General features: G+C 50.0%; 1 protein-coding gene across 4 annotated transcripts in view; it reads right to left on the minus strand.

The window, feature by feature from the left end:
- Nucleotides 1-10,106: 10,106 nt before the first annotated feature.
- The window catches only part of RALGAPB (Ral GTPase activating protein non-catalytic subunit beta), a 66,048-nt gene continuing 53,072 nt past the window's right edge, over nucleotides 10,107-23,082 (minus strand). For all 4 annotated transcript variants that reach the window (XM_042021690.1, XM_042021689.1, XM_042021688.1 and 1 more), the window contains 6 exons: nucleotides 20,495-20,617; nucleotides 19,660-19,796; nucleotides 18,779-18,887; nucleotides 16,328-16,406; nucleotides 15,760-15,908; nucleotides 10,107-14,145 (listed from right to left, as the gene is read on the minus strand). In XM_042021690.1, the coding sequence (XP_041877624.1) occupies nucleotides 13,952-14,145; nucleotides 15,760-15,908; nucleotides 16,328-16,406; nucleotides 18,779-18,887; nucleotides 19,660-19,796; nucleotides 20,495-20,617 (791 nt within the window). In that variant the 3' untranslated portion in view covers nucleotides 10,107-13,951. The remainder of the gene's footprint in view (nucleotides 14,146-15,759; nucleotides 15,909-16,327; nucleotides 16,407-18,778; nucleotides 18,888-19,659; nucleotides 19,797-20,494; nucleotides 20,618-23,082) is intronic.

The raw sequence follows: 23,082 nt of genomic DNA on the forward strand, positions 1-23,082 counted from the left end.
GGGGTGACTTTTGGCCTCTCTGTGGGCTCTCCAGGGAGACATTCAGCTGCCCAGAGTTCAGCCTGATTGACTTCTCCAAGGTGACCTCTGCTCCAACACTGGAAGGGTGCCCTCATTCCTACTGCCACTAAACGTCACTTGGGTCAGTGCTGCCTCCTCACATTAATAAAACCATAATTTGGGGGTCACAGATGGAAACTTGAAGCTGAACATCCTAAAAATGCTTCAGCAAAAGTGAATCTGTGTCCAGGGTTGCCCAACAGCAGCAGCGATCCCCCACCATGGGACCTCATTCTGCCCAGGGCCATGCCAGGAAGTCCCTGCTCCATGGCAGAGGTGGCTGCATAGTCCTTGTAGAGTCAATTGATCTCCTAATTAGAGGCAGTAATTAGGGTGCTTCTTGCCACCTTATGGTGTGGGAGACTGGAGCAGGGATGCAGCTCGTGGCCTCCTGTGTTGCCTCCCCATTTCCCTCCTCCATCCCAGGCATTCTAGTGGCATGGCAGGAAAAGGATGGGCCGTGGTGCTGCCAGCAGTGCCTAGTGTGGCACAGCTCCTGGCTAAGCTGCCTGGGCTGCCCACCCCACTGCCCACCCCACTGCCACTGGTGCCTGGCCCCTGCGCTGGAGATTCGGCTCCAGTTGAAAGGTCACAGTCGAATAAAAACCCAGCAAGTTATTCCTCTGCTGGTCTGCAGGACCAGCACAGGCCAGCTGGCACAGCCTGTGCCTTGGCCTTGGCACTGGTACCCTCTCAGGACTGGGCTGGCAACATTGCATCCCCAAATCTGCCTGCAGAGTCAGTGGGGTTTCCCTGCCTGCAGTGGGATGTCAGCAAGGAGCAGCTCCTTGGGACGCCCACAGTGCCATCCCCAGTGTCCCGGGGCAGCCTGGCACCAGCCACCCCCCAACAGCCCTGCTGTCCCCTCCCCATCCCCACCACACTGGCTCTGCTCTTGCTCCCCTCTCATGGCAGTCATCAACCATAAATGTTGCTTTGTATCCCAATGGCCAACAACTGCTTAGGGAGGGAATTACTATTTAATTACACAAAATTACAAAGAAATTTATTTTCAGAGTGATAGCAGGCCCGGTCTGACGTGAATTCCTCATCACTGGGGTATTATTCTCCCTGGAAAAGGGAGCTGCTCTGTGCTGGGTTTGTGCTGGCACCAGGACACAGCTCAGCAGAGTTCTGCTGCAACAAGTTTTGCAGCATGAAGGTGGGCCTGTGGGTTGCAAACAGCCACTCTGGGTGGTCCATGTGTCCCCAGTGTTCCCAACCTTGCAAGAAACCTGCAGAAGATGGATGTGCATGATGGCTCTGGACCAAATAACAAATCCCACCCCCAAGGCAACCCAGCCTGGAATTATTCTGGAATTATCAGGAACAGCAGCACCAGCCCTACTTGTGGTGGATGTGAGATTTAAGGCAGAAGAACTTTGGTATTTTTAAGGGAAAATGGCTCCTGGCAGTGTGTGCTGACCTCCCAGAAAACCAACCATGTTCTGCACTGCATCCCCAGCAGGTGAGGGGGAGATTTTCCTCTCTGCCCCACTCAGGCGAGACCCCACCTGCAAAGCTGCCTCCAGCTTTGGAGTCCCCAACACAGGGAGGACATGGAGCTGCTGGAGTGAGTCCTGTTGGAGATTAGGATTTTTCCTTTTTTTTCTTTCTCTCAGGGAATTTTCCCCCATCTGTTGCCTAAGAAATGATAACAACCAGTACTTAAAAGACAAAAGAAGTGGCCAAGATGGGACGAAGGGGTGCAGCTGGCTGCAGCTTCTTAGCCGGGAGCTTTTCTCTTGGGAAGGGCAGAGAGACCTCGAGAGTTTTGGCTGGGGGGTGAGGGCTGGGCTCAGCTCCTGGCTCTCTCTCGGGATTGGAGGGGAACGGTCGAGTTGCTGCAGCCGGTGAACTGGGACCTTATTAACACCCGATCTGACTGGAAAGGACCCTCACCATCTACTCGGGTGCCTCAGGGGAAAAACCCGGGACCCCGACCCCGTCCCCGTTCCCGGAGGGAGCATCTCCCGGCTGCTGCCGCTGCCGGGCCCCGCTGCTTTCTGCCGCTGTTCCGGCTCTTTCAGTGCACGTTAACCCGACCCCCCGTGCCCGCCGGGACACCCCGCGGCTCCTGCTACGGCTGTGGAATTTTCTGCTACGCTTTGTCTGCCACCCGGGTGCGCCCGGCTCCGCTGCGGCAGCCGCCGCTCCGAGGTTCCTGCTGCGCTCCATTCCGGCTCCCGAGCGGCACCCGAGGGGCCCGGCTGCCCCTGGGGCTTTGCCAAGGAAGCCCCTTTGCCATCCCTCCCGCCGGCCCGGCCGCCATCACCGCGTGCAGAGGCGGCCGAGCTGGCGCCACAGCGCCCCCTGCAGGCGCGGGGGAATCCCCGCAGCCGCCCTGCCCGGCCGGGAGCCACCAGCGCCCCTGGCGGCCGCGAGCGGAGCTGCACCGAGGGGAAAGGGCCTGCGGCCGGGAGAGGCCGGCCCTGGGCTCTGCTGCTGCTCGTTGGTGCTGCCGGCGCTGCTGTTTGTGTGCCTTGGCACCCACACACACACCAGCAAAGAGCTGCTGCTCCTTCTCCCGTAGCTCTGCCTGAAAGCCCCTTAATTTCAAAGTGATCATAATTTGGAGGGAAGGGGGTCACATTTTCCATTTCAACGGAGGTTCCCACCTTCCTTGGCAGACACCTGTCCTTCAAACCAAGACAGACCAAATGAGAACACAGAGATCTTCCAAGGGCTGGAGCCCCTCTGCTCTGGAGCCAGGCTGGGAGAGCTGGAGGTGCTCACCTGGAGAAGAGAAGGCTCCAGGGAGAGCTCAGAGCCCCTTCCTGGGCCTAAAGGGGCTCCAAAAGAGCTGGAGAGGGACTGGGCACAAGGCATGGAGGAACAGGACAAGGAGGGCAGGTTTAGATGGGATACTGAGAAGAAATTCATCCCTATGAGGGTGGGGAACCCCTGGCACAGGTTGCCCAGAGAAACTGTGGCTGCCCCATCCATGGAAGTGTCCAAGACAGGTTGGACAGGGCTTGGAGTACCCTAGTCTAATGCAAGATGTCCCTGCCCAGGGCAGGGGGCCTGTACTAAATAACCTTTAAAGGTCCCTTCCCACCAAAACCAGCCTGTGATTCCATGTTTCCATAAGCACTGTCTGTAGGTAGGGCTGAACAGGGCTGTGCACGGCTGGGCTGTGTCCCTCCTGTCCCTTGTGAAACATGAAACCAAAGGCTGAAACCCAACCTGTCCAGCCTGGGACCTGCAGCCCCGTGTTCCTGACAGCCACTTTCAAACTGTGATGAGAAAACAGCTCCACATCCTTGATTTCCGCTCCCAGCATGGCACTTAGCTTTCCCCTCTGTTTTTTTTGTTAAACCTCCCTTGTCATTATTCCAGCTTATTCCTTTTGCTCTTTGACCTAGGGAGGTTCCCCTTGCAGGCAACCAGGCAGGGTCCATCTCCATAAGGGCAATGCAGTCACCAGGGGAACCTGGGCAAGCTGGTGGGACATGTGAGGGGCTGTAGGACTGGGCTGACCCTGCTTGGACACGCTCAGCCCCAGTGAGGAAACTCTGGGTCTAGGGCAGGCCAGGAGGTTGTTATGACCCATCTCTGAGGCAGGGTAAGTTATTGTTAATAAATCCCTCGGAGCAAAAGAACACTGAAAGACCACTGTATATATGAGGCAGATGTATTTTAAAACAATTTCATTGTAGCAGAAAGGAGGTAGATGTGTGGTTTTGGTTTTTCTATAAAAGTATAAAAATAACATGAAGAAAATATGTGAGCAAAAGAAAGAATGAGAAGGAAAGGACAAGAGTAGATAGTGGAGAGGACAAATATCTCCACCTGTGAATCCAGTGATGAGACTTGATCATTGCAATTCCAGTGTCTGTGGTCAGGATAATGGTCACAGATCCACTGGGAGTGGGAGCTGTGAAACAAAAAGTCAGGTTATATACGTCCAAGTTGGCATGGGAATGCCCCTATCCTTCTCCAGGGAGGGGATTCTTTATGTCTGATGTAACAGTATGGGGCACACTGCTTTCTGCTGGAGAGAAAAGAGTCGGGGTCTACTTTGGGATCCTTGGTGGTATCAATCCCCCTGTATTTGTCTTGCCCACTCCTTGACCCCACATCTGCACTTGCGCTGTGCTGTCTGGTCACCACAGAGTGGAACAGGAAAATTGGCTCCAGAAAGGTTCTTCCCTACTTCTGTAGGGCCCTCCTTTCCAGGCATATCCTGTTCTAACTTGCCAGTCATCAGTGTTTGAGGCATAACAATGCATGAACTCCACTGTCCAGGCTTCTACAGAGCTGGAGAAGTGCCCAATGCTCATCCCAGCCACTCTCCTCCTCTCTGCCCAGATGCTGCCATTACAAAATGAGGAGCTTTCCTTGGTATGGAGCTGCCAGGGGTTTCTTAAACATGTCCATGGTGAACAGGGGCTTAGAGATACCATTTTGGCTGTCCCAGGCAGTGCCACAGAATGCAGGCAGCCAGAGCAGGTCTCTGCTGGCTGCAGGAGGCAGAGGATGGAACTCATGGGAGCTCTGCCCAGAAAGAGGTTCCTGAAGCCCATGGGACGTTCCAACAGGACAGTTTTCAGGCTGTGCATGGAAACAAAGGGAGTGGTGGGTGAGAGCAGGGGCTGGAGCTGTGGCAGGGGCAGCAGGGGCTGCAGTGCCTTGTGCCCACTGGGCTTGGCACTTGCTGGATGCACCGTGGGGCTTCCCAGGAGGCAGCTGGTGCTGGATCTGCCAACGTCTCCCTCTTGCTTGGGGACATCTGTCCCCAGAAGTGCTGGGCAGGGGGCTGAGTAACTGCCAGGGGCATTGTCACCACTGGTTTCTCCCACTGTCACACAGATCACAGACCAGCACTGGTGCTGACTTTGGCAGCTGCTGGGCCTCCAGGGCAGGTGCCAGGCTTCAGTGGCACTCAGAGGGCCTCAGGGAGTCAGGATTATGGGGTGATGGGGTGATGAGGTTCTCTGAAGCTCAGGAGGTGCTTAATTCCAGTTCTTGCCCAAAGCAAGGTCACCCGTGCAGTTGGAGTGGGCTGCACATCTCCCAGGATGGAGCCCGTGCCACTGCAGGAGCGTCCTCAAGGAGACAAATCTTGGCCCTAGAGGTTTTGGAGTAGCTCTGCTGCGAGGAGGGGCTTCGGGGGCTCCGTGCTTCCTGCGCTGCGGGCAGGAGCCGTGTCGGGGCTGGGCTGCTGCCCTCCCCCGGCACTGGCCGGTGCCCCGATCGCCAGGAGGCTCCGGGCTGTGCCCGCAGCTCCAGCCCGAAACCTCTTCCTGCTGCACCCCAGCCCTGCTCCTCCGTCCCGCTGCCCCCGGGCCCCGAATGCCCGTCCCCTCTTGCCGGACCCCGTCCCGCAGCAGGCAGCGCTGGCTCCCGGCTCTCCAGCGCTGCGGTGCCCGCGTTGCCAGGGCTGTGGCACCGCGCTGGTGCTCGGCCAGGGAGGAGGGGGCTGTGCCTGCAGCGGCCGGGGCTGGGCGTGCGGCCCCTCTGCCCAGTGACTCCCGCGGTACCTTGCAATGCTGCCTTCACCCCATCTCCAGCAGGAACCTCATCCGGACCAGTGAGCCAGAAGCGTCCCTATGGCCGGTCCTCATTCCTGTTCATACCTCTGGGGTATTACAGGGCCGTGACAAACCACCTGCCTGGAGGGTGGCCCTCCTTGCCCCCCAAATTTCCCACTGGAATAAATACAGCTGGTATTTATGAGCAAAAGGCTGTAGGGAGCAAAATGCATCTGCTGCCCCATCATGCCTGTGCCGGCGAAGGGACCTGGGTGCCAAGCTGGGAACATCAAACTCACTGCCCAGGAGGCAGCGGAGGGTTGAGAAGAAGCTCTGGGAGCTCTTGGCAGGTGTGTGAGTGTGGCCTGGGCTCCCCAAATGCCACAGCTCCTGCCTGTGGCTAACACTCAGGTCAGCACAACTTGCAGCCCTCGGGGAGCAATGGGGGGCTCTGAGCATCCCCCACTGTCTCCTGCCAACCACCCAGCTCTCGGAGCAGGAAACCTCTGATGGAAGAAGCAGGAAGTTCCAGGGCTCCCTCTGCACCAATGCTGCTGCCCCGGAGCCCCTGTGGCCACACGGCCTGTGTCTGACAGGAAGAGTTTCTGCACAGCACCATGAATGGTGCCCACCCAACTGCCCCCAGACTCCCACACAGTGCCAGGAGCAGATCTGGGTGCTCTGGATGGCTGGAACAGAGCTTGGGACCACAGGACACATCCTGAAAAAGAAGGCCCCTGGGGAAGAGAAGTCTGGGGGTGCAGCACCCCTACATCACACTCCCCCCACCTGAAACCCCCCAACCTTCAGCAGGAGTCCTTGGTACTCCCGGCTCTCCCACCATCCCTGACCCCCTTCTGCCCGCTGCCCATAGCTGCCATTAAAATAAATTGACAAAATAAACCTAATTTGGAGTGTAACTCTATTTTCTCAACCTGAAAGACATAGTCCTGCAGTCAATCAGCAGCAAGTCCCTACAGGCTCCTGCTGCTGGGGAAGACAGAGCTGTCGCTGCACTAATGAGTGAATTAGCTAATGAAAACAGTATTTAAAATAATCACAATATTTCTTTATTTGCATGTAAAGATGACATAATAAAAGATAATTAGCAGCATGTGAAGCAGTTCTACTACTCAATTTTCTCAGTTTAGCTAATTAATTATCTTAGTAAAATGCATCATTATGGCTAATTTTAGAAAATCCAGCAGCTGCAAGGTCAGAGTGGGAACAATTTCAATTTGTAATTGGAAGAAACATGAAAGTGAGTCAGATAATCTTTTATTAGATAATAATAATAATAATAATGAATCACACAGGCACATATATTAAGTACTGTAAGAGGCAAAAAATGCACTGAATCATTCAATAATGTCATCAAATGGACTTCGTTAGGGACTGCTGGGGGAGCATGAGGGCACTGGGCCCTCAGCCCTGCCTGGAGGAACACGTGGCCCAGTGCTGGCTTGGGGATGCCTCTGTCAGGATGGGGCTGGAGCACCATGGAGGGCCTGCCCTGGGGCCCCCTGGCCCTCCCAGCCCTCAGCCTGTGCCAGCAGCACCCCAGGGCCTGGGCAGGAGGGTCCCAGCCAGGGGAGTCCCAGCAGATCACCCTCCCCCTGGACTGGACAGGAGGGCTGGGCAGGGACCCCCAGGGCTCACTGGAGTCTGCGGGGTTGTTGGGGGAGGCTGTGGGACCCCAGGACGGCAGAAGGGCACGTGCTGGCAGACACTGGCTCCTGGTGAGAATCCCCTGAGGATGTGGGCAGTGGGCACTGGCAAGGGCGGCCTGTGCTGGGGAATTCAAACCCCAGCCTGGGGACAGGACTGAGACACGACAGAAGGGAGCCCAGGACCACTGTGGGACTGACCACCAGCCCCACATGCTGGCCCCACACCCCTATCCCTCCTGGGACACCCCCGTTCTGCCCAGGCTCTGCCCTGGTGGGAGGAGTATTTAGCAGCCAAAAGCAGCCTGTTCCCCCAGAGCTGGCCAAGGTGGGGATGCCAATGACCACGGCTCTTCCTGTCCCACAGGGACCAACTCTGGGACAGCCAGCAATGGATGGACTGGCCCAACTCTGCCTTTACAGCAACACCTTTGTAAGAATCCCTGGTGTGAGGCCAGAGCTGCAGTGTGTCACCTCTTCCCATCACTGTCTGCTGGGGTGCCAGGCACAGCTGAGCCCCGTGTGTAGGGTGGGTGCTTTTGGTACAGCAGAAATATAATAAATATATTATTAATGTTAATTATCATTTATAAAAATACATATAACAAAGAAGAAAATCTCATGGCTTTTGCAGGAAGGAGAAAACAAACCTCACCTGCACCTGGGTGAGCCTCCACCCAGCTCCTGTGGCTGCTGCCATGCCCTGGGTGCTGCCCACAGCTTCCAGAGGGCATACCCAGTGGGCATGAGGTGGATCCCCAAAGCAGCATGGAAAGCCAAAAATCAGGGCTGAGGCCCCTGGGATGCTCCTGGTTACCGTGGCAACCTGCTGCCTTCCTCCATGATGCTGTGATGTTGTCATGGAGATGACCTGACCCACACCCCGGGATGCCCAGAGCCCTGGGTACTCAGTCAATGTGGCCACTGGGCAGCCCAGTGTCACCAGGGACATCCCAGCAGCACCAACGGGGGCCAGGGACACTGGGGGCACTGACATGGCCCAGGGATGCTCTGGCAGCACCAGACAGCCCAGGGACACACCACCAGCACCTGCCTGGCCTGGACACACCCTGCCAGCACTCACCATTGCAGCAAGTGTGCTGGGGGATTCCACCTTCAGCCTCTCACCCCCCTCCTGGCAGACATTTGTTCACTGAGGCAGCCAAATATTTTCTCAGTTTAAAGCAGTAACTAAATTACATTTCACCCTGGAAAATAATCTGTTCTGCAATTTGGCTTCATTTGTGGTCAAAACCAGCCGTGCTGCAGCGAGAACAGGCATCTTGGGTGCCAGTGTGCCACGCTTCGGCCTCCTCAGGAAGTTTATAGGAATAGCTGATGAAAATAGAGGGCACTGGGGAGGAGTCATCTCCTCTACACCCCCATGGCAAACCTGCCAGCTCCTCTGCTTGACATGGGGTGCTGCCAGCTGCTGTGTGCCCACGGAGCAGCTCTAATTTCTGGCTGTGGCAGGGGGCACAGCTCTGGCTGCTTCCCACTGCTGCCATTCCTACCTCATCCCAGGATTTATTGCTCCTGTTCTTGCAGCAATCACCTGGTGGTGCCCCATCTCTCCACTCACACGGAATGGAGCACCTGTGGGGCATGGGGGACCTTTCACAGAAACCAAGGAGCTGCTCCCAGCTGGCCCTCCTGCCCTGAGGACCTGGAGGCCATGGAGCCACTGCAGTTGCCTTTGAGTTGCCGGGCTCATAGAGGAAGGTTGTGCCCCACTGTGCACCCACACAGGCCCCATCTGCCAAACACCACCTGTTCCAAGACTTGGCCGATGGAGACCCACTTCCAATCCAAGGCCTTAGGTGAGATTTCCAGACTCCCAAAAGAGCTGGGAGTATCAATCTCTCCCCAATAGGAAAGAAGAAAGCATCAGGCTCCAAACCAGCCACAGAACACCCTTCCTGCCCCTGGCCCTGCACTTTGGGACTGCAGAGGAAGATACTTAACTATTTATCACATGCTTGTGATTCTTCAGAGATCACTGTGGGACCTGCCTTAACCTTCCCTGAAGCACTGTGGTGAGGAGCTTGGGCAGGTGGCACCAGCTTAAGCTACCGAAGATGAAGCCAGCAGGAAAACAGATGTTCACATATCCCAGCTTGAGGTTTCTGGACCTGTCACTTCAGTGCTTTTGTTCCAGGCCTCAGGTGGGGCAGCTTGGGCAAAGCACCAGAGCTGCTGCAAAGGTGAAATCCCAGGGACAGTGCAGGGCCCCTGCCAGAGAAACAGCCCCTGCACGGCAGCAGCAAGCATGGACACAACACACATGGGTCCTGCAGCCCTGAGCCACACTGGGAACGCGTCCCCTCCCTAGGGAGCTCGGAGATGGTCCATGGGGATTGGGCTGGATAGCACTGACAAAGCCTCTCTCTAAGCCAGCCCAGTGCCCCAGGGCTCACTGGGTGCATCACCCTCATGGGACACAGGGCCCTCCCCCACTGCTGCCCAGCTCCTCTCCAAATCCAAAGCTGAGGAGCCCTATCCTTTCTCCCCTCTCTGTCCAGACAGCAGAGCCCTCACCCTCACAGGACTCTGCACCTGAAGCATACAGCTTTTCCCTGTCCTGGGGGGGTGGCTGGAGCGGCTGCACCACAGGGGACCCACGCCTGAGACGGGAAGCAGCACGTGGAGTGACTGGAGAACAGCGGCACTGCAGGAGCACCAGGCTCCCTTCAAAAGCCATTCTTCCATGTTTTCACTCCTCACACTGTTGAGATGCAATGTGATTTCCTCACCTACAAGCCTCACTATTCCCAGAGCTACTGAGCTGCAGAGGGTGTGCAATTCTGCTACTACCTCTGTCTGCTGCTGTCCTGGGAAACATCTCCATTGGAGAATTTCAACCAAGGCTTTGGAAAATACTAAAAATTGACCAGTGCAAAGTTACTAGATAAGAATCTTTAAAATTTATTGGACTAATTGTGTTACATTCAATATTTGATGTGTTTCTCCTGGACAAAGAATTGGCATAAATACAAACAAGCCTTTGTGTGCCTTCCCTAAACAAATAAGAGATAAAGTACTAGAGACAAGGGAACATAGTTCACATCTTCATATTTACATTTTACCTTTACTTTACAACTTAGCGGCAGGAATATTTACAGAAAAATACAATAAGAACAAAAAGTTCATGTCTTGGCAACATACAGGAATTCATACAAATTGTCTATGATTGAAGCACATGATATCTGGCGTTCTCACTTCTAATTGCTCCTGCTAAATCCATGGGGAAAAGGGCTGTGTTTGCCTTCAAAGGTATCACTCAATTACACAATCACGAAAATGCATCAAATTTCTCTGTGAGACTGAAATTTAGTTCTCTCCTCTTCCTGGACATGCAGAACCTTGTGAAAAGAAACGCTGTGACCTACAGAGAACCCAGCACAGCCCAGGGGCAGCCAGGGCTGCTGCTCCCTACGGCCTCGCACACACTGCAGCCACAGATGCCCCAATTTCCACAGGCACTGTCCTCCCCCTTTCCTGCGTGCTCTAAGGTTCTAATGCCTTTCTAAAAGTACCTTTAAAAGAATGGCTTTTCTTTAAAAGTCTCTATTAAGGTACTAAAATGTAATTTCAACACTGTGTTTAACAATGTGACAGTGGTCACCTCCTGCCCTATTAAAACAGAATTATGAACCCAAACTGAAAAGTGTGATGAAAAGAAAGAGTCCCAGTTTAATTACTGAAGAACACTTGCAGGTCAGTGGGGGGGTCAGCGCTCATCCCCTCTGATGGACAGGGATGCTGACCCAAGCCACTCAAGCATCAAGTCAGAACATCTATGCAGCAGTCTGTGATATTTAAAAAATCTGAATTCTTCACTAACTCTTGCAATCACCATGAAAATAAACCTCATTTGCTCTGACCCTTCAGGGGAAAAGTTCTCAAGACAGTACCCTGCACTAGCTAAAGCCATTGGAGTTTGGTCAGACTTTGAGAGGAGATGGATATAATTCCTAGACAGGTGGGGTGTGTTTTGTTATGAAGTCTGAGACCTCCCCACGTCCCAGGGAAGGAGGGACAGTCCCTGCAGGCACCTTGCACTGGCACAGCCCTGCCCAGGATGCCCAGTGCTGGGACCAGCACCCAAATCATGAGGGATGGCAGCACATTTCAGCATCACAACATCTTTATACTGAACTGTGACCTTCCTGAAGGCTCACCTTTCCAGAGAGCCAATTCCACCACCTACAGCCAGGTCACATCACCTGTAACCTGCTCACCAGCTGGTTCTACACCTCAACTGACACATGTTCCAAACATGCATCCCCTGGCACTGGGAGTGGCCACCATGTGCCCAAGTTCCCTTCTTTCCAGACTCCTGCCAAGCCATATGGCTCTCACAGCTGTTACTGCGCCCATGGCTGCCTTTAGGTGAACATGGAAATAGACCCAAGACAACCCTTCAGCCAAGCACAGGCCTTTGTAAAGAAAGCAAATCTTCTGGCAGTCCACTTGGCTATCCCTGCCAGTAAGCACTCGGGGTTTGCCCCAGTGCCCATCTCTGCACTCGTGGCTGCTCCCGCCTGCCTGACAGCAGCAGCCGCTGCAGCATCAGCCAGGGCCGTGGAACACTCAGCCGGGGGAGGTGGGGGTGCTGTTACACTATCAATGTGCAGACACAGGGTTTGCTCAGGATGTTTATTAGTTACACATGCATTGCTCATGCCTTTTCAACCAGTGGGCTCAAGTGTGTTTGGCCATTAATTAGATCCAATAGGTACATACACAGTGTGGGTAAATTTAGTGTCCGTGCATTAAACTGCTCCTGGCAAGAGTCTGGCAGAGGAATGAGGCTGTCCGAGTTCCCTGCACAGCTTGGCCAATGCACCCAAACTCTGCCCTGGAGCTCCTCCTGCCCTGTGCCACCTGGGCAGCACACAGGTGTGGGCCAGCCAGCACATATCCTGCTACAGGAGTTTTCTTTGGGTGGTTTCATTTTTTCACTTTTTGTTCATCTGGATCAAATTCCAGAGCTCCTGAATTGAGAGGTCAGTGCACTTGTTCCCTCCAACAAGCACTCCAACATCACCTTGGTTGACCACCCAAAAGTCCTTTCACATGTATTTTTAAGGGCCTGTGTTTCCATGAACTCTTTGTGAAAAACCACATGGAAAGCTATGAGCGAGGTCTGTCCTTGGCAGATAAGTTGTAATGAGACAATTAAGACTGCTTCAGGTCAGAGCAGAACTGTTGCAAAAAGTAGCTCTGAAATATCAAAATTCAATGCCTGACAGGTATTACTGCAATGCATAGCACAGCTTATTAAAACCACTTTGGAAATAATGTGAAGAGCTCCCCAAATTCCTGCTCACTCATCCTCTTCCATGACCCGGCGCTGGGAGGATCAGGATCCCTGCTGCCATCAGGCTGCACCTTCCCAGGAGTGGCAGCCACAGTTCACTGCTGCAACACCAGCTGGGATGCACCAGGAGCCAGAGGTGCTCCCAGGGCTGCCTGCACCCACCACTCCTCTGAGATCCCAAGATCACACCTGTAGCTGTAAACATCTTTTCCCAGCATAGCCTTTGAGTCCTGAACACATCAAAGCCACAGGCTGAAAAGGAAAACTCCTGACCTAGGTGGAAGGGAAGCACTGCTGCCGAATGTGAGAAGGTAGAGGAGATTCAAAACAAAGTAAAGTTATAACTCCAAAGGGGCTTTCATAGAGTTGAAATAAATGGGGAAAAGAATAATTTGTGAATTTTCTCTTCGAGTTCTTTAGTCTGTTTAACAGGAGCTTCTGAAAAGTGTTGTAGAAGCTGCAAAAACTGCTCATGCTATAAATAATAGGGAGGAGGCAGCCCCAAAATCTCAGATTTCAATCCAGTGGAAGGAAGGCAACTGATGTTTATGCTTTTTATGGAAATGGTGAGTAGGTGATACAGACACTTCAAAATAAATTAAGTAGTTGCATTAAAAAAAAATTTTGAAATAAAAATCAAGCTACTGAAATTAAATGTGACATTTTGCAACAGACCTGAAAGTCATAACCTCGCTTTTATATAACCAAAAGCTCTTATACAATAACAACTCCTTTTGGAAAGTCAGTTAATTTCAGGTGGTGGTGGTTGTCTTGTATGCAGATGGACTTACTTGGAGCCATGGAGGGAGTTGCCACATACAGCATCTGGGCTTTGGATTTCAGGGCCTGCTCTTCCCAAGCAATCTTCCTCCTCTTGCTTCTGGTACACAGAAGGGTTACAACCAGTGAAGGATCTTCTGCTGAGCACTGAAGGGGGACTGAAAATTTCTTCAAAGTTCTTGCAGGGAAAGTTAATGCTCTGGAACAGACTCCTCCTCCAAGGAGAGATCCTGCTCCCTTGCCCTTGGACACATGGGTACAGTGAGGTGTCTAACAGCAGGTTTCTTTGTATTCTTTTTTCCATCCTCATATGCAGAGATGGCTTTACTTTGATTGTTTTCCCCTCAGAGCAAGACACCTACAGTTCCTAATTAGTCTGGAAAGGATGACTGGGTGAAGAGATTATTTTGCTAGCATCCAGGAAGACTGGAATTCAGTAATCTTCTGAGGGTAGGTGAATCAAGTCAATATTCCAACTGCAATGTTTCGGATTCATTTCTCATTCCTCCCACATGGTATCTGCTGACTTGTGCTAGAACATGATTTCCTGAATTCCGGAGGGCTGAGGAAATTTGTTGTTGTTATTTAACTGTTTTCATTAGTGTAGCCACCAAGCTCTGATCTAATTGTCCTGGAAGGATAATGATCTAGGGGTTGCAGTTCTTGAGCCCAACCTCCTGGAAAAGCGAGGTATAAAACTCTGGCTCCAGCTGCCTGTTCCGATATTTATTGACAATATCTGCTATTTTCTGTTTTCGGCGGACGTGGGGGGGGTTATAGGAATCACTTTCCAGCCTCTTTCGCCGACAAATATTTATTACTGTCTGTCTCACTAAAAAACCTGAAAAAGAAACAACATTTGAACCAAGTTTAAATTCAGTCCTGCACCCCTTTGCTGGCTTCCCAGCCAAAGACAATTTTGGGTTCTGTCCCATCTAAACCCAGGGGAGATGTTCAGCACCACCAAGGCAAGAACTTTTGTCCATGAGCAGTTGCTAACAGACATGGTCCTCAGGCTTGTAAAGACTTTCACTGTAAAAAATGAAGAAATGGACTCAACTCAGTGGTACCCTAAACTGTCTGGAGGAGAAGGAGGAGTATTCTCTGCTTTGCCAGAGCCAAGCAGCTGCCTGGAACAGCACCCTCGGGACAAGAGGGCAAACCCAGGGCAGCCAATACAAGATCACAGTACCACAGCCCCGGCTATGCCACACACATGGACCTCAGGTAGGCCAAGGTCACATCAGGCAATGCCAGGGGAGCCCTGAGAATGGGGAAAGTACCTGTCAGTACCTTTTTCCAGTAGGAATTGCAGAGCCTTCCTCTTGGAAAGGGGATGAGGAAAGACCTGATGGGTTGCGGCTGCAAACAAGTTTCTCTTCGCCTCACTGCCTTGCCACTTTTGTCACTCCTCTGTAACTCACACTGCTGGATGTGGATGGAGGTGGAGGTGGGGAATGGAAGTAGTAGCATTCAAAAGCTGGCAGTGAACTTTATCTTATTTTATTCTGAAAGGAAATTTCTATGCCTCTAGGGAAGCAAGTGTCCCTTACCCCCTTTGCTGTTTCACAAGCTCTTTCTTACAGACAGAAACATTTAGAGGACCTCAATGCACACAAACTACACCTGCTGAACTTAGAGACAAGACAAATTTCACTATATGAATAGTCCTGATGCAGCAGAAAAACAAGCCCAACTCTAGGAAAACATACCTGATTATTTTTCAGTAAAAGCCACCGTCATCAGTGGAATTCATAAATGTTATTTAAGGGCCCAGGTTTGGCTTACATTTGCCAATCACTGAATTAAGCATACAAACCCCAGAACCTGAAAGTCACCTCCAACAGCAGCTTTATGGTTATGTACAGGTATCCTAATGGTCCCTACTTAATTTTACTCTGTCCTGTGTACTGCCCTCAATGGGTGGGATGTCCAGTTACTGAAACTAAATAGCACCAATACCAGGACAGGTCCATGAATCCATCCAGGAACAGAGGAAAAGGCAGAGGGCACACAGGGAACCTGTTAACACACACCTGCACGGTAATTTTTATTGAACACATAAGAAAATCCTCAGTTGCTGTGGTTTTAATGCCTGTCTGGCTCCTAAACCAGAAGGAACACACAGCATGACAGCACAGCAACAAATTCTGTAGCACCCTCTGGTGCACCTTGGTTCTCTGTGCTAAACACCACGGTCACATTTTGGATCTCTCCTATTTAAACAGGCCCCATTCCTAGTTCCAACCCTCTCTCCTGCCATCCTGGCAGCCAAGTGTTGCTCCTTCTGCTGTTCCTGCTCCCACTGCTGCTGCAAAAAGCATGGCTTTCATTTGTTCAGCATTGCCTAACACTTTTTCCAAAGAAATATCTGCAAAGTACATGGTCTGGAATCTATTATCATTTAAAAAAAATAAAATAAAAACATGAACATTCCTAAAACCCTTTAGCTTACCAAGAGCTCTCCTACTGACTATCATTCCATCCACCAGCGGGATAACCATGTTGAATTTCCCAGTTGCTCCTTGTAGTTTTATCCTGAATAAGCCAGTGTTTAAAGGATGGATGAAGATCACAGGAACTTCCTTCTCAGGAATGGTAGATCTTAAGGGAAAAACACAACTATTGAGTAAGTTTTAAAGCACTGTTTCAATTAATCTACAGATGAAAAATGACCACTGTAAGTGTTAAAGTTTTAAAATGCCTCATGGCTAAGGCAGCAGGATGCCAGGGCATGCTCTGGGCCCTCAGAAGGGCTCTGTCAGTTGTGCTGTGCCTATGGTCTCTGTCCCCACAGGACTGGAGAGCCCTGCAGCCAGGGCACAGCACCTATGCAGCATTAACCACCTCACAAGGGAGCCAATCAGGAGGGTGGCTCATCACAGACTCAGATGAAACTGCACATTTTCTGTTCTTTAATTTATGTTTTATCTGAAGTGGTATGAAAAGCTCTTTCACTGTTTCAACTACAAAACAGTCCACTGAGAAATCAATAAAAATAATGAAAATGAGAGCGGTCTTACCTTAGGGAAGTGCTACTATTGGCTGTGGTTTCCACACCAGTGCTAGTCTCAGATACCAGATCAGGGAGGGGGAAGTTTTCTGTAAGAACAGGATACACCAAATAAAGTTTATCTAATATAGTTTTGGATTTTTTTTTTCTTGAGTACAAGGAACAATTATTTATCATCAGTCAAAACCACACAGTCCTCAAGCATTTATACCACTAGTGTTCTTGCACAGGTAGTGTCTTTGGCTTGCAGTTTAAGCATTCATGGAGAGTACACACACCTCAACCATCTGCACTCAACAGATGAGGTGCCAGACCCTCCATTCTCTCAACCCAAAGGTCAAAATCTCTAGAGGAACTGTGAAAGCAGGAAGCAGATTAACTACTTCAACCACAGAAAGAGCTTTCAAATTATTATTCACTGCATCTTCATCACCCACAAGTAATCAGCCTCCAGAACACTGCCAGGAGCATTGAACAGTGCCAACCACTCACACCTACAGCTCCCTTGAGCCCTGCTCCCATGGTATCCTTCCTCAAATCCAAGCGCTGTGGATCCCCACCATAACCTACAACCCTGCTGCCATGCACTTGGTAACAGACACTGGATAATGAAGGCAAAGGAGAAAACAGTAAGAACTTGACTCCCTGAAGGGGATTTGGCACTTCTCAGCACCTTGTTCAGGGGCTGAGAGATGTTGAGAGTCACTCACAGAAGTACAGTTCAGGCAGCAGGACAGTGCTTCCAGCAGAAGGAGTCAGGCCCAAACACAGATGCTGCCATCAGAGCTGGGATGCTAAGGGTACACAACAGCTGGAGCAAGCAGAGGGAGAGCATGGCGAGCCATGGACACACTCTGAGATGGAGCAAGAGGGAGGGCAGGCAGCTGGCACCAGGGTGATAACCTTGACTACAAAGTGACAGCTTTTCACTGTCCAGACTCAAAGATGTACCGGAAGCGTAAGGCAAAAGCCAAGAACATAAGGAGCATATGGCAGAGCCTCTGGGCTAGGAGTCACTTCCAGGAGCTGCCCTCCCTGCCATCCAACTGCCAGGCTTACTGAGGCTCACAAACTCATTTCTTCAGCTTCAGGCCCAGAACTCTGGGAGATTCCTATGGCTGCTGAAAGAAACAGCCAAGCAGAAACATGCCTGTGTAGCACAGCTGTTGCCCCTGAAGTAAGGTGGCTTTAGCTGCCACCCAAGAAGGAAGTGGGTCAGGGACACCAGTTTGGAACACACTCTGGGCCAGCATCTGGACAAGGAACTGATGCTGCAGAACTTGCTGTCTGCCTCCTGATCTCAGTAAGGCTCTGAGGGACATGCTGTGGACAAGGTGGTCTTCCTGAGAATTTATATCTACCCTTAACAGGAAGCTTCCTCTTGATTGCTGCTCCCATTCCCTTGGTTGCTTTACTCTGGAAGAAATTAAGGCCTTAATTAAGGTCCACCCTTACTGCCAGACTGGGAACCAGAATTACAAATCAAAGACAGAATAAAACACAAGTTCCTGGCCAGTCTTGCAGACACTGCTAGGCTAGGCCAGCGCAGAGAGACTCTCATAGCACTGAGGCCAGGCCATGGCTTGGAACCAGCACACAAGAAGCTTCTGGGGACAAAGAATTCCTCAAAGCTGTCCACTGTGGCCATGCCATGGATGTAACAGGATAAGCAAAGCTGTGTCTCTCCCAGGCCAGCCTGTACCCTGAGGCAGAGACGAAATGCCAAATTAGGAAACATGAAGTTGCATGAGGAGCAGGACCTCACCTGAGCAACACAGCAGGAAAGGGAGCATGGAGCAGGCACCCTGAGTGCAGAACAAACGAGCCCTCCCCTGAAGAGAGAACACGGAGTTCTAAAGGTACCATCACACCAAGGAGGATGATGATCCCTCCAGCACAGAAGCAGCAGGTGTCAGAAGCCATTTTTTTAAAGGAAGAAAACCAGATCCACTCTGAGGAGACAACAGCCAAGGGGAACTCAAAAGCAGGGGAACACACCCACCTTGGGTGAGGAGCTTAAGTTCATGACAGCATTTTACAGGTACTGCCAGAGCTAAAGGAAACTTCAGACCTCCATATGCCACTGATTCATGTACACCCCACGGATCACAACTCAAATATTGAAGATTCAGAATCTTAAAAATGTTGTTAGACATTAGTAAGGACTTATTTTGATTGTGAGGGTGATGAGGCCCTAGCACAGGTTGCCAGAGAAGCTGTGGCTGCCCCATCCCTGTAACTGTTCAGGCTGGATGGGGCTTGGAGCAACCTGGTCTAGTGGAAGATGTCCCTGCCCATGGCAGGGGATTGGGACTAGATGAGCTTTAAGGTGCCTTCCAATTCAAACCAGTCTGTGGTTCCATGATCTAGCATTTAAAAAAAAAAAAAAAAAAAGAACAGAGTTTTTCCTCTGGTTCCTGCCCTGTTGTTACTTTAGTGAACAGTAAGAAGTTGTACATACCTATATCATCATAACGTTCCACCCAGACCACGTACACTTTGGTTTCAGGTCCCATTGGTGGAATGGTGCGGCCCTGAGGCATCCTCTTGGATCTAGAAGTAGGACTGAGCTGTTTTGAACATAAGGGAAGAGTAGCATTTGCAAACATCATGAGTCCAATAATGCAGCCAGCAAGTATTTCGCAGCTGCTCCTCAGTCATTCCTATCTCAGCCAGGTATAACTCCTGCCAGCTATTGAGCAGGGGCAGCTGTGCTGGAAGTACTCACTGCAATCTGGGTCACCATCCCACTTATTCAATACAAACTCATATATTCAACCTTGAATCAGTTAAAAGGTTTTTTTTAATGTCCTTGAAGGCCTTAAATTAGTAACTAAATATACATTTGGAAGTGAACTCTAAACAAGTAATCAGCAGTAATAAATCTTTTGCTTACAGATGTAACAGTTCATGGTTTTCTGTTTTGTTAGTGTACAAAAGCAACTTCTGGTACTTCAGACACAACTGACACACTGTTTTAAATTGGATTGGTAGGAAAGGTGTTCATGTCTACCCATCCTCAATTTCCAAGCATGGATTTGAGGCTGAATTACTCTGTAAATACTCCATATACTTTTTTCTGCATGCATTTTAAGATTTCAGGATGCACAACACTTAGCATGTCTAAATTTTATACTTAAGTAATGTAATCTTGCTGTCTCCTACTGTAGGTGCAAATTCTGGCAGGACTAAAGCTGATATCAAGGATTAATAGCAAGGAACAAGTAGCTCTACATGCCAGGAAACCAAATCATATACTATCAAAAATCCTGCAGCATTGCCAGCATGCTTCTTGAAAAAAAAAACAAAAAGCACCATTTTTCAATGGAAGTTTTGCCTTACCCGCTGGGAGGGATTAAGATTGTCTGTATGATTGGGGAAGAGTTCAAGTGTCAGAGGCTGCTGCTTCAATAGTCCTGGCAGCAGATCCATGTTGGAGTCACTTTCTTGGTCAGAGACACTGCTTTCCAGTGAATCAGCTGTAAGCCAGAAGAAAAAAAGATGGGTTTTGTCTATTCTTCTGCCAAAGAATAAGCTGTCATCATATATTTTGATACTAAAAAAATGTTGTAAAGCTTTTAGAACTAAACGGGCATAGGTGTATGGTCAAGTCAATATAGTCCTCATAAGCAGGAAAATGAGTTAGGAGACAACTGGCAGCTGTCCAGAAACAGACTGCCAATAAAGCACTCCCCATGGACTTACAGGCATCCCAGCAGTTTCCTGTAGAATACAGTCTCCTCCCTCCTATGGCTACACCATATTTTATCCCAGGCAACTTGCAGTATGCCAAAGAAGCCACGAAGGCTGTTGCTTCCCTACTTAGCAGGTGCAAACACTCCTCCATGTGCTGCAGGAGCACATCATTGACAGGAAAGGGACAATAAATAGACATCACCAGTTGATGGTGAACCACATGTCCAACCTAAAGCAACAACAAAACTGCTGTGCACACCTGGACATCTACTGAGGCTCAGACTGAGAAAGGCACAGAACAGATGCCACGTCAGGAAGGAGTCTAGGGATTAGAATGCTCTAACTTAAACATCCACAGCTTTCTGACAAGGATCTTGCTAACACACTACTTAGTTTATTTAGGTTTTGCTTCTGCAAGAGTTCTCAAACAACAAAAAAGTTGGTTTCATTTTTGTAAAGAGCAGGTACAGAGAGATCTTACTCAGGGATTCCACCGGTGAAGGGACAACAAAGGCGATTTCTGTCAGGGCATCTGCATAATACAGCACCTTCTTCTGTCCGTTGAAGATACTTGCCCCAACATCTTCTGAGATAATTAGATCATCTGAAATGGACAGAAAAGGAAAGTTTAGCCAGAAGGAAGCTCTACTTCTTTACACACTGCATCAGAAATGACCTTCAAATACAAGGTGCAATCAATGAGAAGAAATTATGCAAATCTCATTTTAAAATGGAAGGAGTGAGATCTCATGGCTAACAACCCTTCTCAAAAAACCCATTTTTGCTGTCTTGAAGGAAAAGGCATTTTGGGATGGGAGTGACTTCATTCTGAACACATTTCCAGTGTACTGGATTCTTTATTTCCTAGTACTCTAGTAAGCACATCTGCCACAAGAATACATCTACTATCTATTTTTGAGCATTCTGTCTAGCAAGATCATCCAGTTAGTCATTCCATTTCCAAAGAATTCTAACATTTAACACTTTAGTCTGATACTATTCTAGAATTCAAGCCAGTTTCTACAGACTCTCTTTGGTCTTTTCTCTGTCAAGCAGAGTTAGAAAAAGATCTGTCTCCAATCAATGCAAGAAAGCTTCTCATTCTCAGTCCCCGCTGATTCCCTCACCACAACTGCCCAATACAGGCCTTCAGAGTAGAGAAAGAACATCCCGCCCCACATTACCTCCAGAAAAACTAGCAAGGACTTTAAAATTAATTTCTCTGATCCAGTTTACAGACGGGTTCCTGAGATAGCTGCCTCAGCAAAGCCACTGGAGCAGTGACATTCAGCATACTGACAGAGAAGTGGCCAGAGGCATGTTGAAGACTCCAAGCCATGCTTCAGCATCAGGGAAAGGTTCCCACATCTCCAGTGGCTCCCAAGGAGCAGCACCACAACTTGAACCCCAGCTTTTTAGGAATTTCTTTGATTTTGGGGGTGGTGTAGGGAAACTTTCCCCTGAAATTATTTTAACCACAACTCACTGGAAGCTATTCTAGACTCACAGAATCATTTAGGTTGGAGATCATTGAGTCCAACTGTTAAGTCAGCACTGCCAACTAACCCATGTCCCCAAGTCCCACATCTGCACAGCTTTTAAATCCCTCCAGGGATGGTGACTCCATCACTGCCCTGGGAAGCCTGTGCCAGTGCCTGACCACCCCTTCCATAAAGAAATTTTCCCTAATATCCAACTTAAACCTGCACTGAGGCTGTTTCCTCTCATCCTGTCACTCATTACCTGGGAAAAAATATTGACCCAGACCTGGCTACAACTCTTTTCAGGGAGTCAAAGAGAGCGAGAAGGTCTCCCCTGAGCTTCCTTTTCTCCAGGCTGAGCCCTCCCAGCTCCCTCAGCTGCTCCTCACTGGACTTGGGCTCCAGCCCATTCACCAGCAGAACCAGACTAAAAGTAACCTGCCCTTCCTCCTTTCCATTTTTGAACACTTTTTCTGTTTCCTTCTTCCCTGAGCTGGTTGAATTAATTCAGCTATTTAGTGGTCTGTGTTCTCATTCAAATGGCTGAAAAAATTCAAGTTGAAAAGTCCACACCAAGCCAGGTCCCTGGCTAATTCAGGGACCATTCTGCAGTTGTTCTGACGAACCCACTGCAAAGGGAGGTCAGAGGGCTCTGCCTCTGACAAAGAACAGCCTGACCCTGTCCTTAAAGCAAAATTAAATCCAGACCTGGCCATTTTGTAATCCATCCTGACTTGCTCAGAGAAAGCAACACCTCTGTTCTCTAACCTCTCCCCAACACTTCCAGCCTTCTGTGGTTTGTACTTTTATTCCGTAACTGAAGGGAGAAGCCTCCAGCTGGCTGCAGATACAGGTGAAGGGCCCCCCTAAGACACAGTGAATGGACAGCAGAGCAAGTGCTGCTTAAGCACCTGCAGCTGTAATGGTGCCACACCTGATGCCAACATTGGCTCAAGGATGATTAACAAGCTGCACCAGCCTTACCACTACCTTTGGGAGGCCCACCAGAGGCTATGGCTCTGGAGATCACCCAGAACAGGTTTGGCCCTTGGAGCAGTGACACTGAAACCAGCCCAGACACTACCAATTAATTCCCAAGGAATCTGATCAAGCTGTCCAAGGGAGAAGCTAACCCAACCCCCAGCTTCCTGTCCTGGGATAGCAGCTCACACTCCTGAGGATCATTCTGGGTGACAGAATGGGGAGAGGGTGGTGTATGACAAGCTCAGGGGAGGAGTTGCTCTAGTGGAAAAATGCAGACTCAGCGATGCAAGACAGAGAGCCATATGTGGGTTCCAACACCTCCAGGACCTACAAAGAGCAGCTTGACTCAGTATCTCTTTTTAATCTACTTACAGAACACTAAAAAATCACACAGTATTTCAAGCCTATTTGCCAATACACAGAATAATCTGCAACCGATTTCACCTGAACACTGGTTTGGGATAATATATTAAAGACTCATCAAATCTTAAGAAATATAATCCAGTGGTATTTTTTTTGCTGAGGCTACTTCCTCCCAACAACATACACACATTAGTTTTGCTCACTGACTTGAAGCTTAATTTAACATTTACACATTTCTTTC

The sequence above is a fragment of the Corvus kubaryi genome, unplaced genomic scaffold (assembly GCF_017639235.1).
Source record: "Corvus kubaryi isolate FWS band 111438036 unplaced genomic scaffold, C.kubaryi_AGA036_p1.0 37157, whole genome shotgun sequence".
NCBI lineage: Eukaryota > Metazoa > Chordata > Aves > Passeriformes > Corvidae > Corvus > Corvus kubaryi.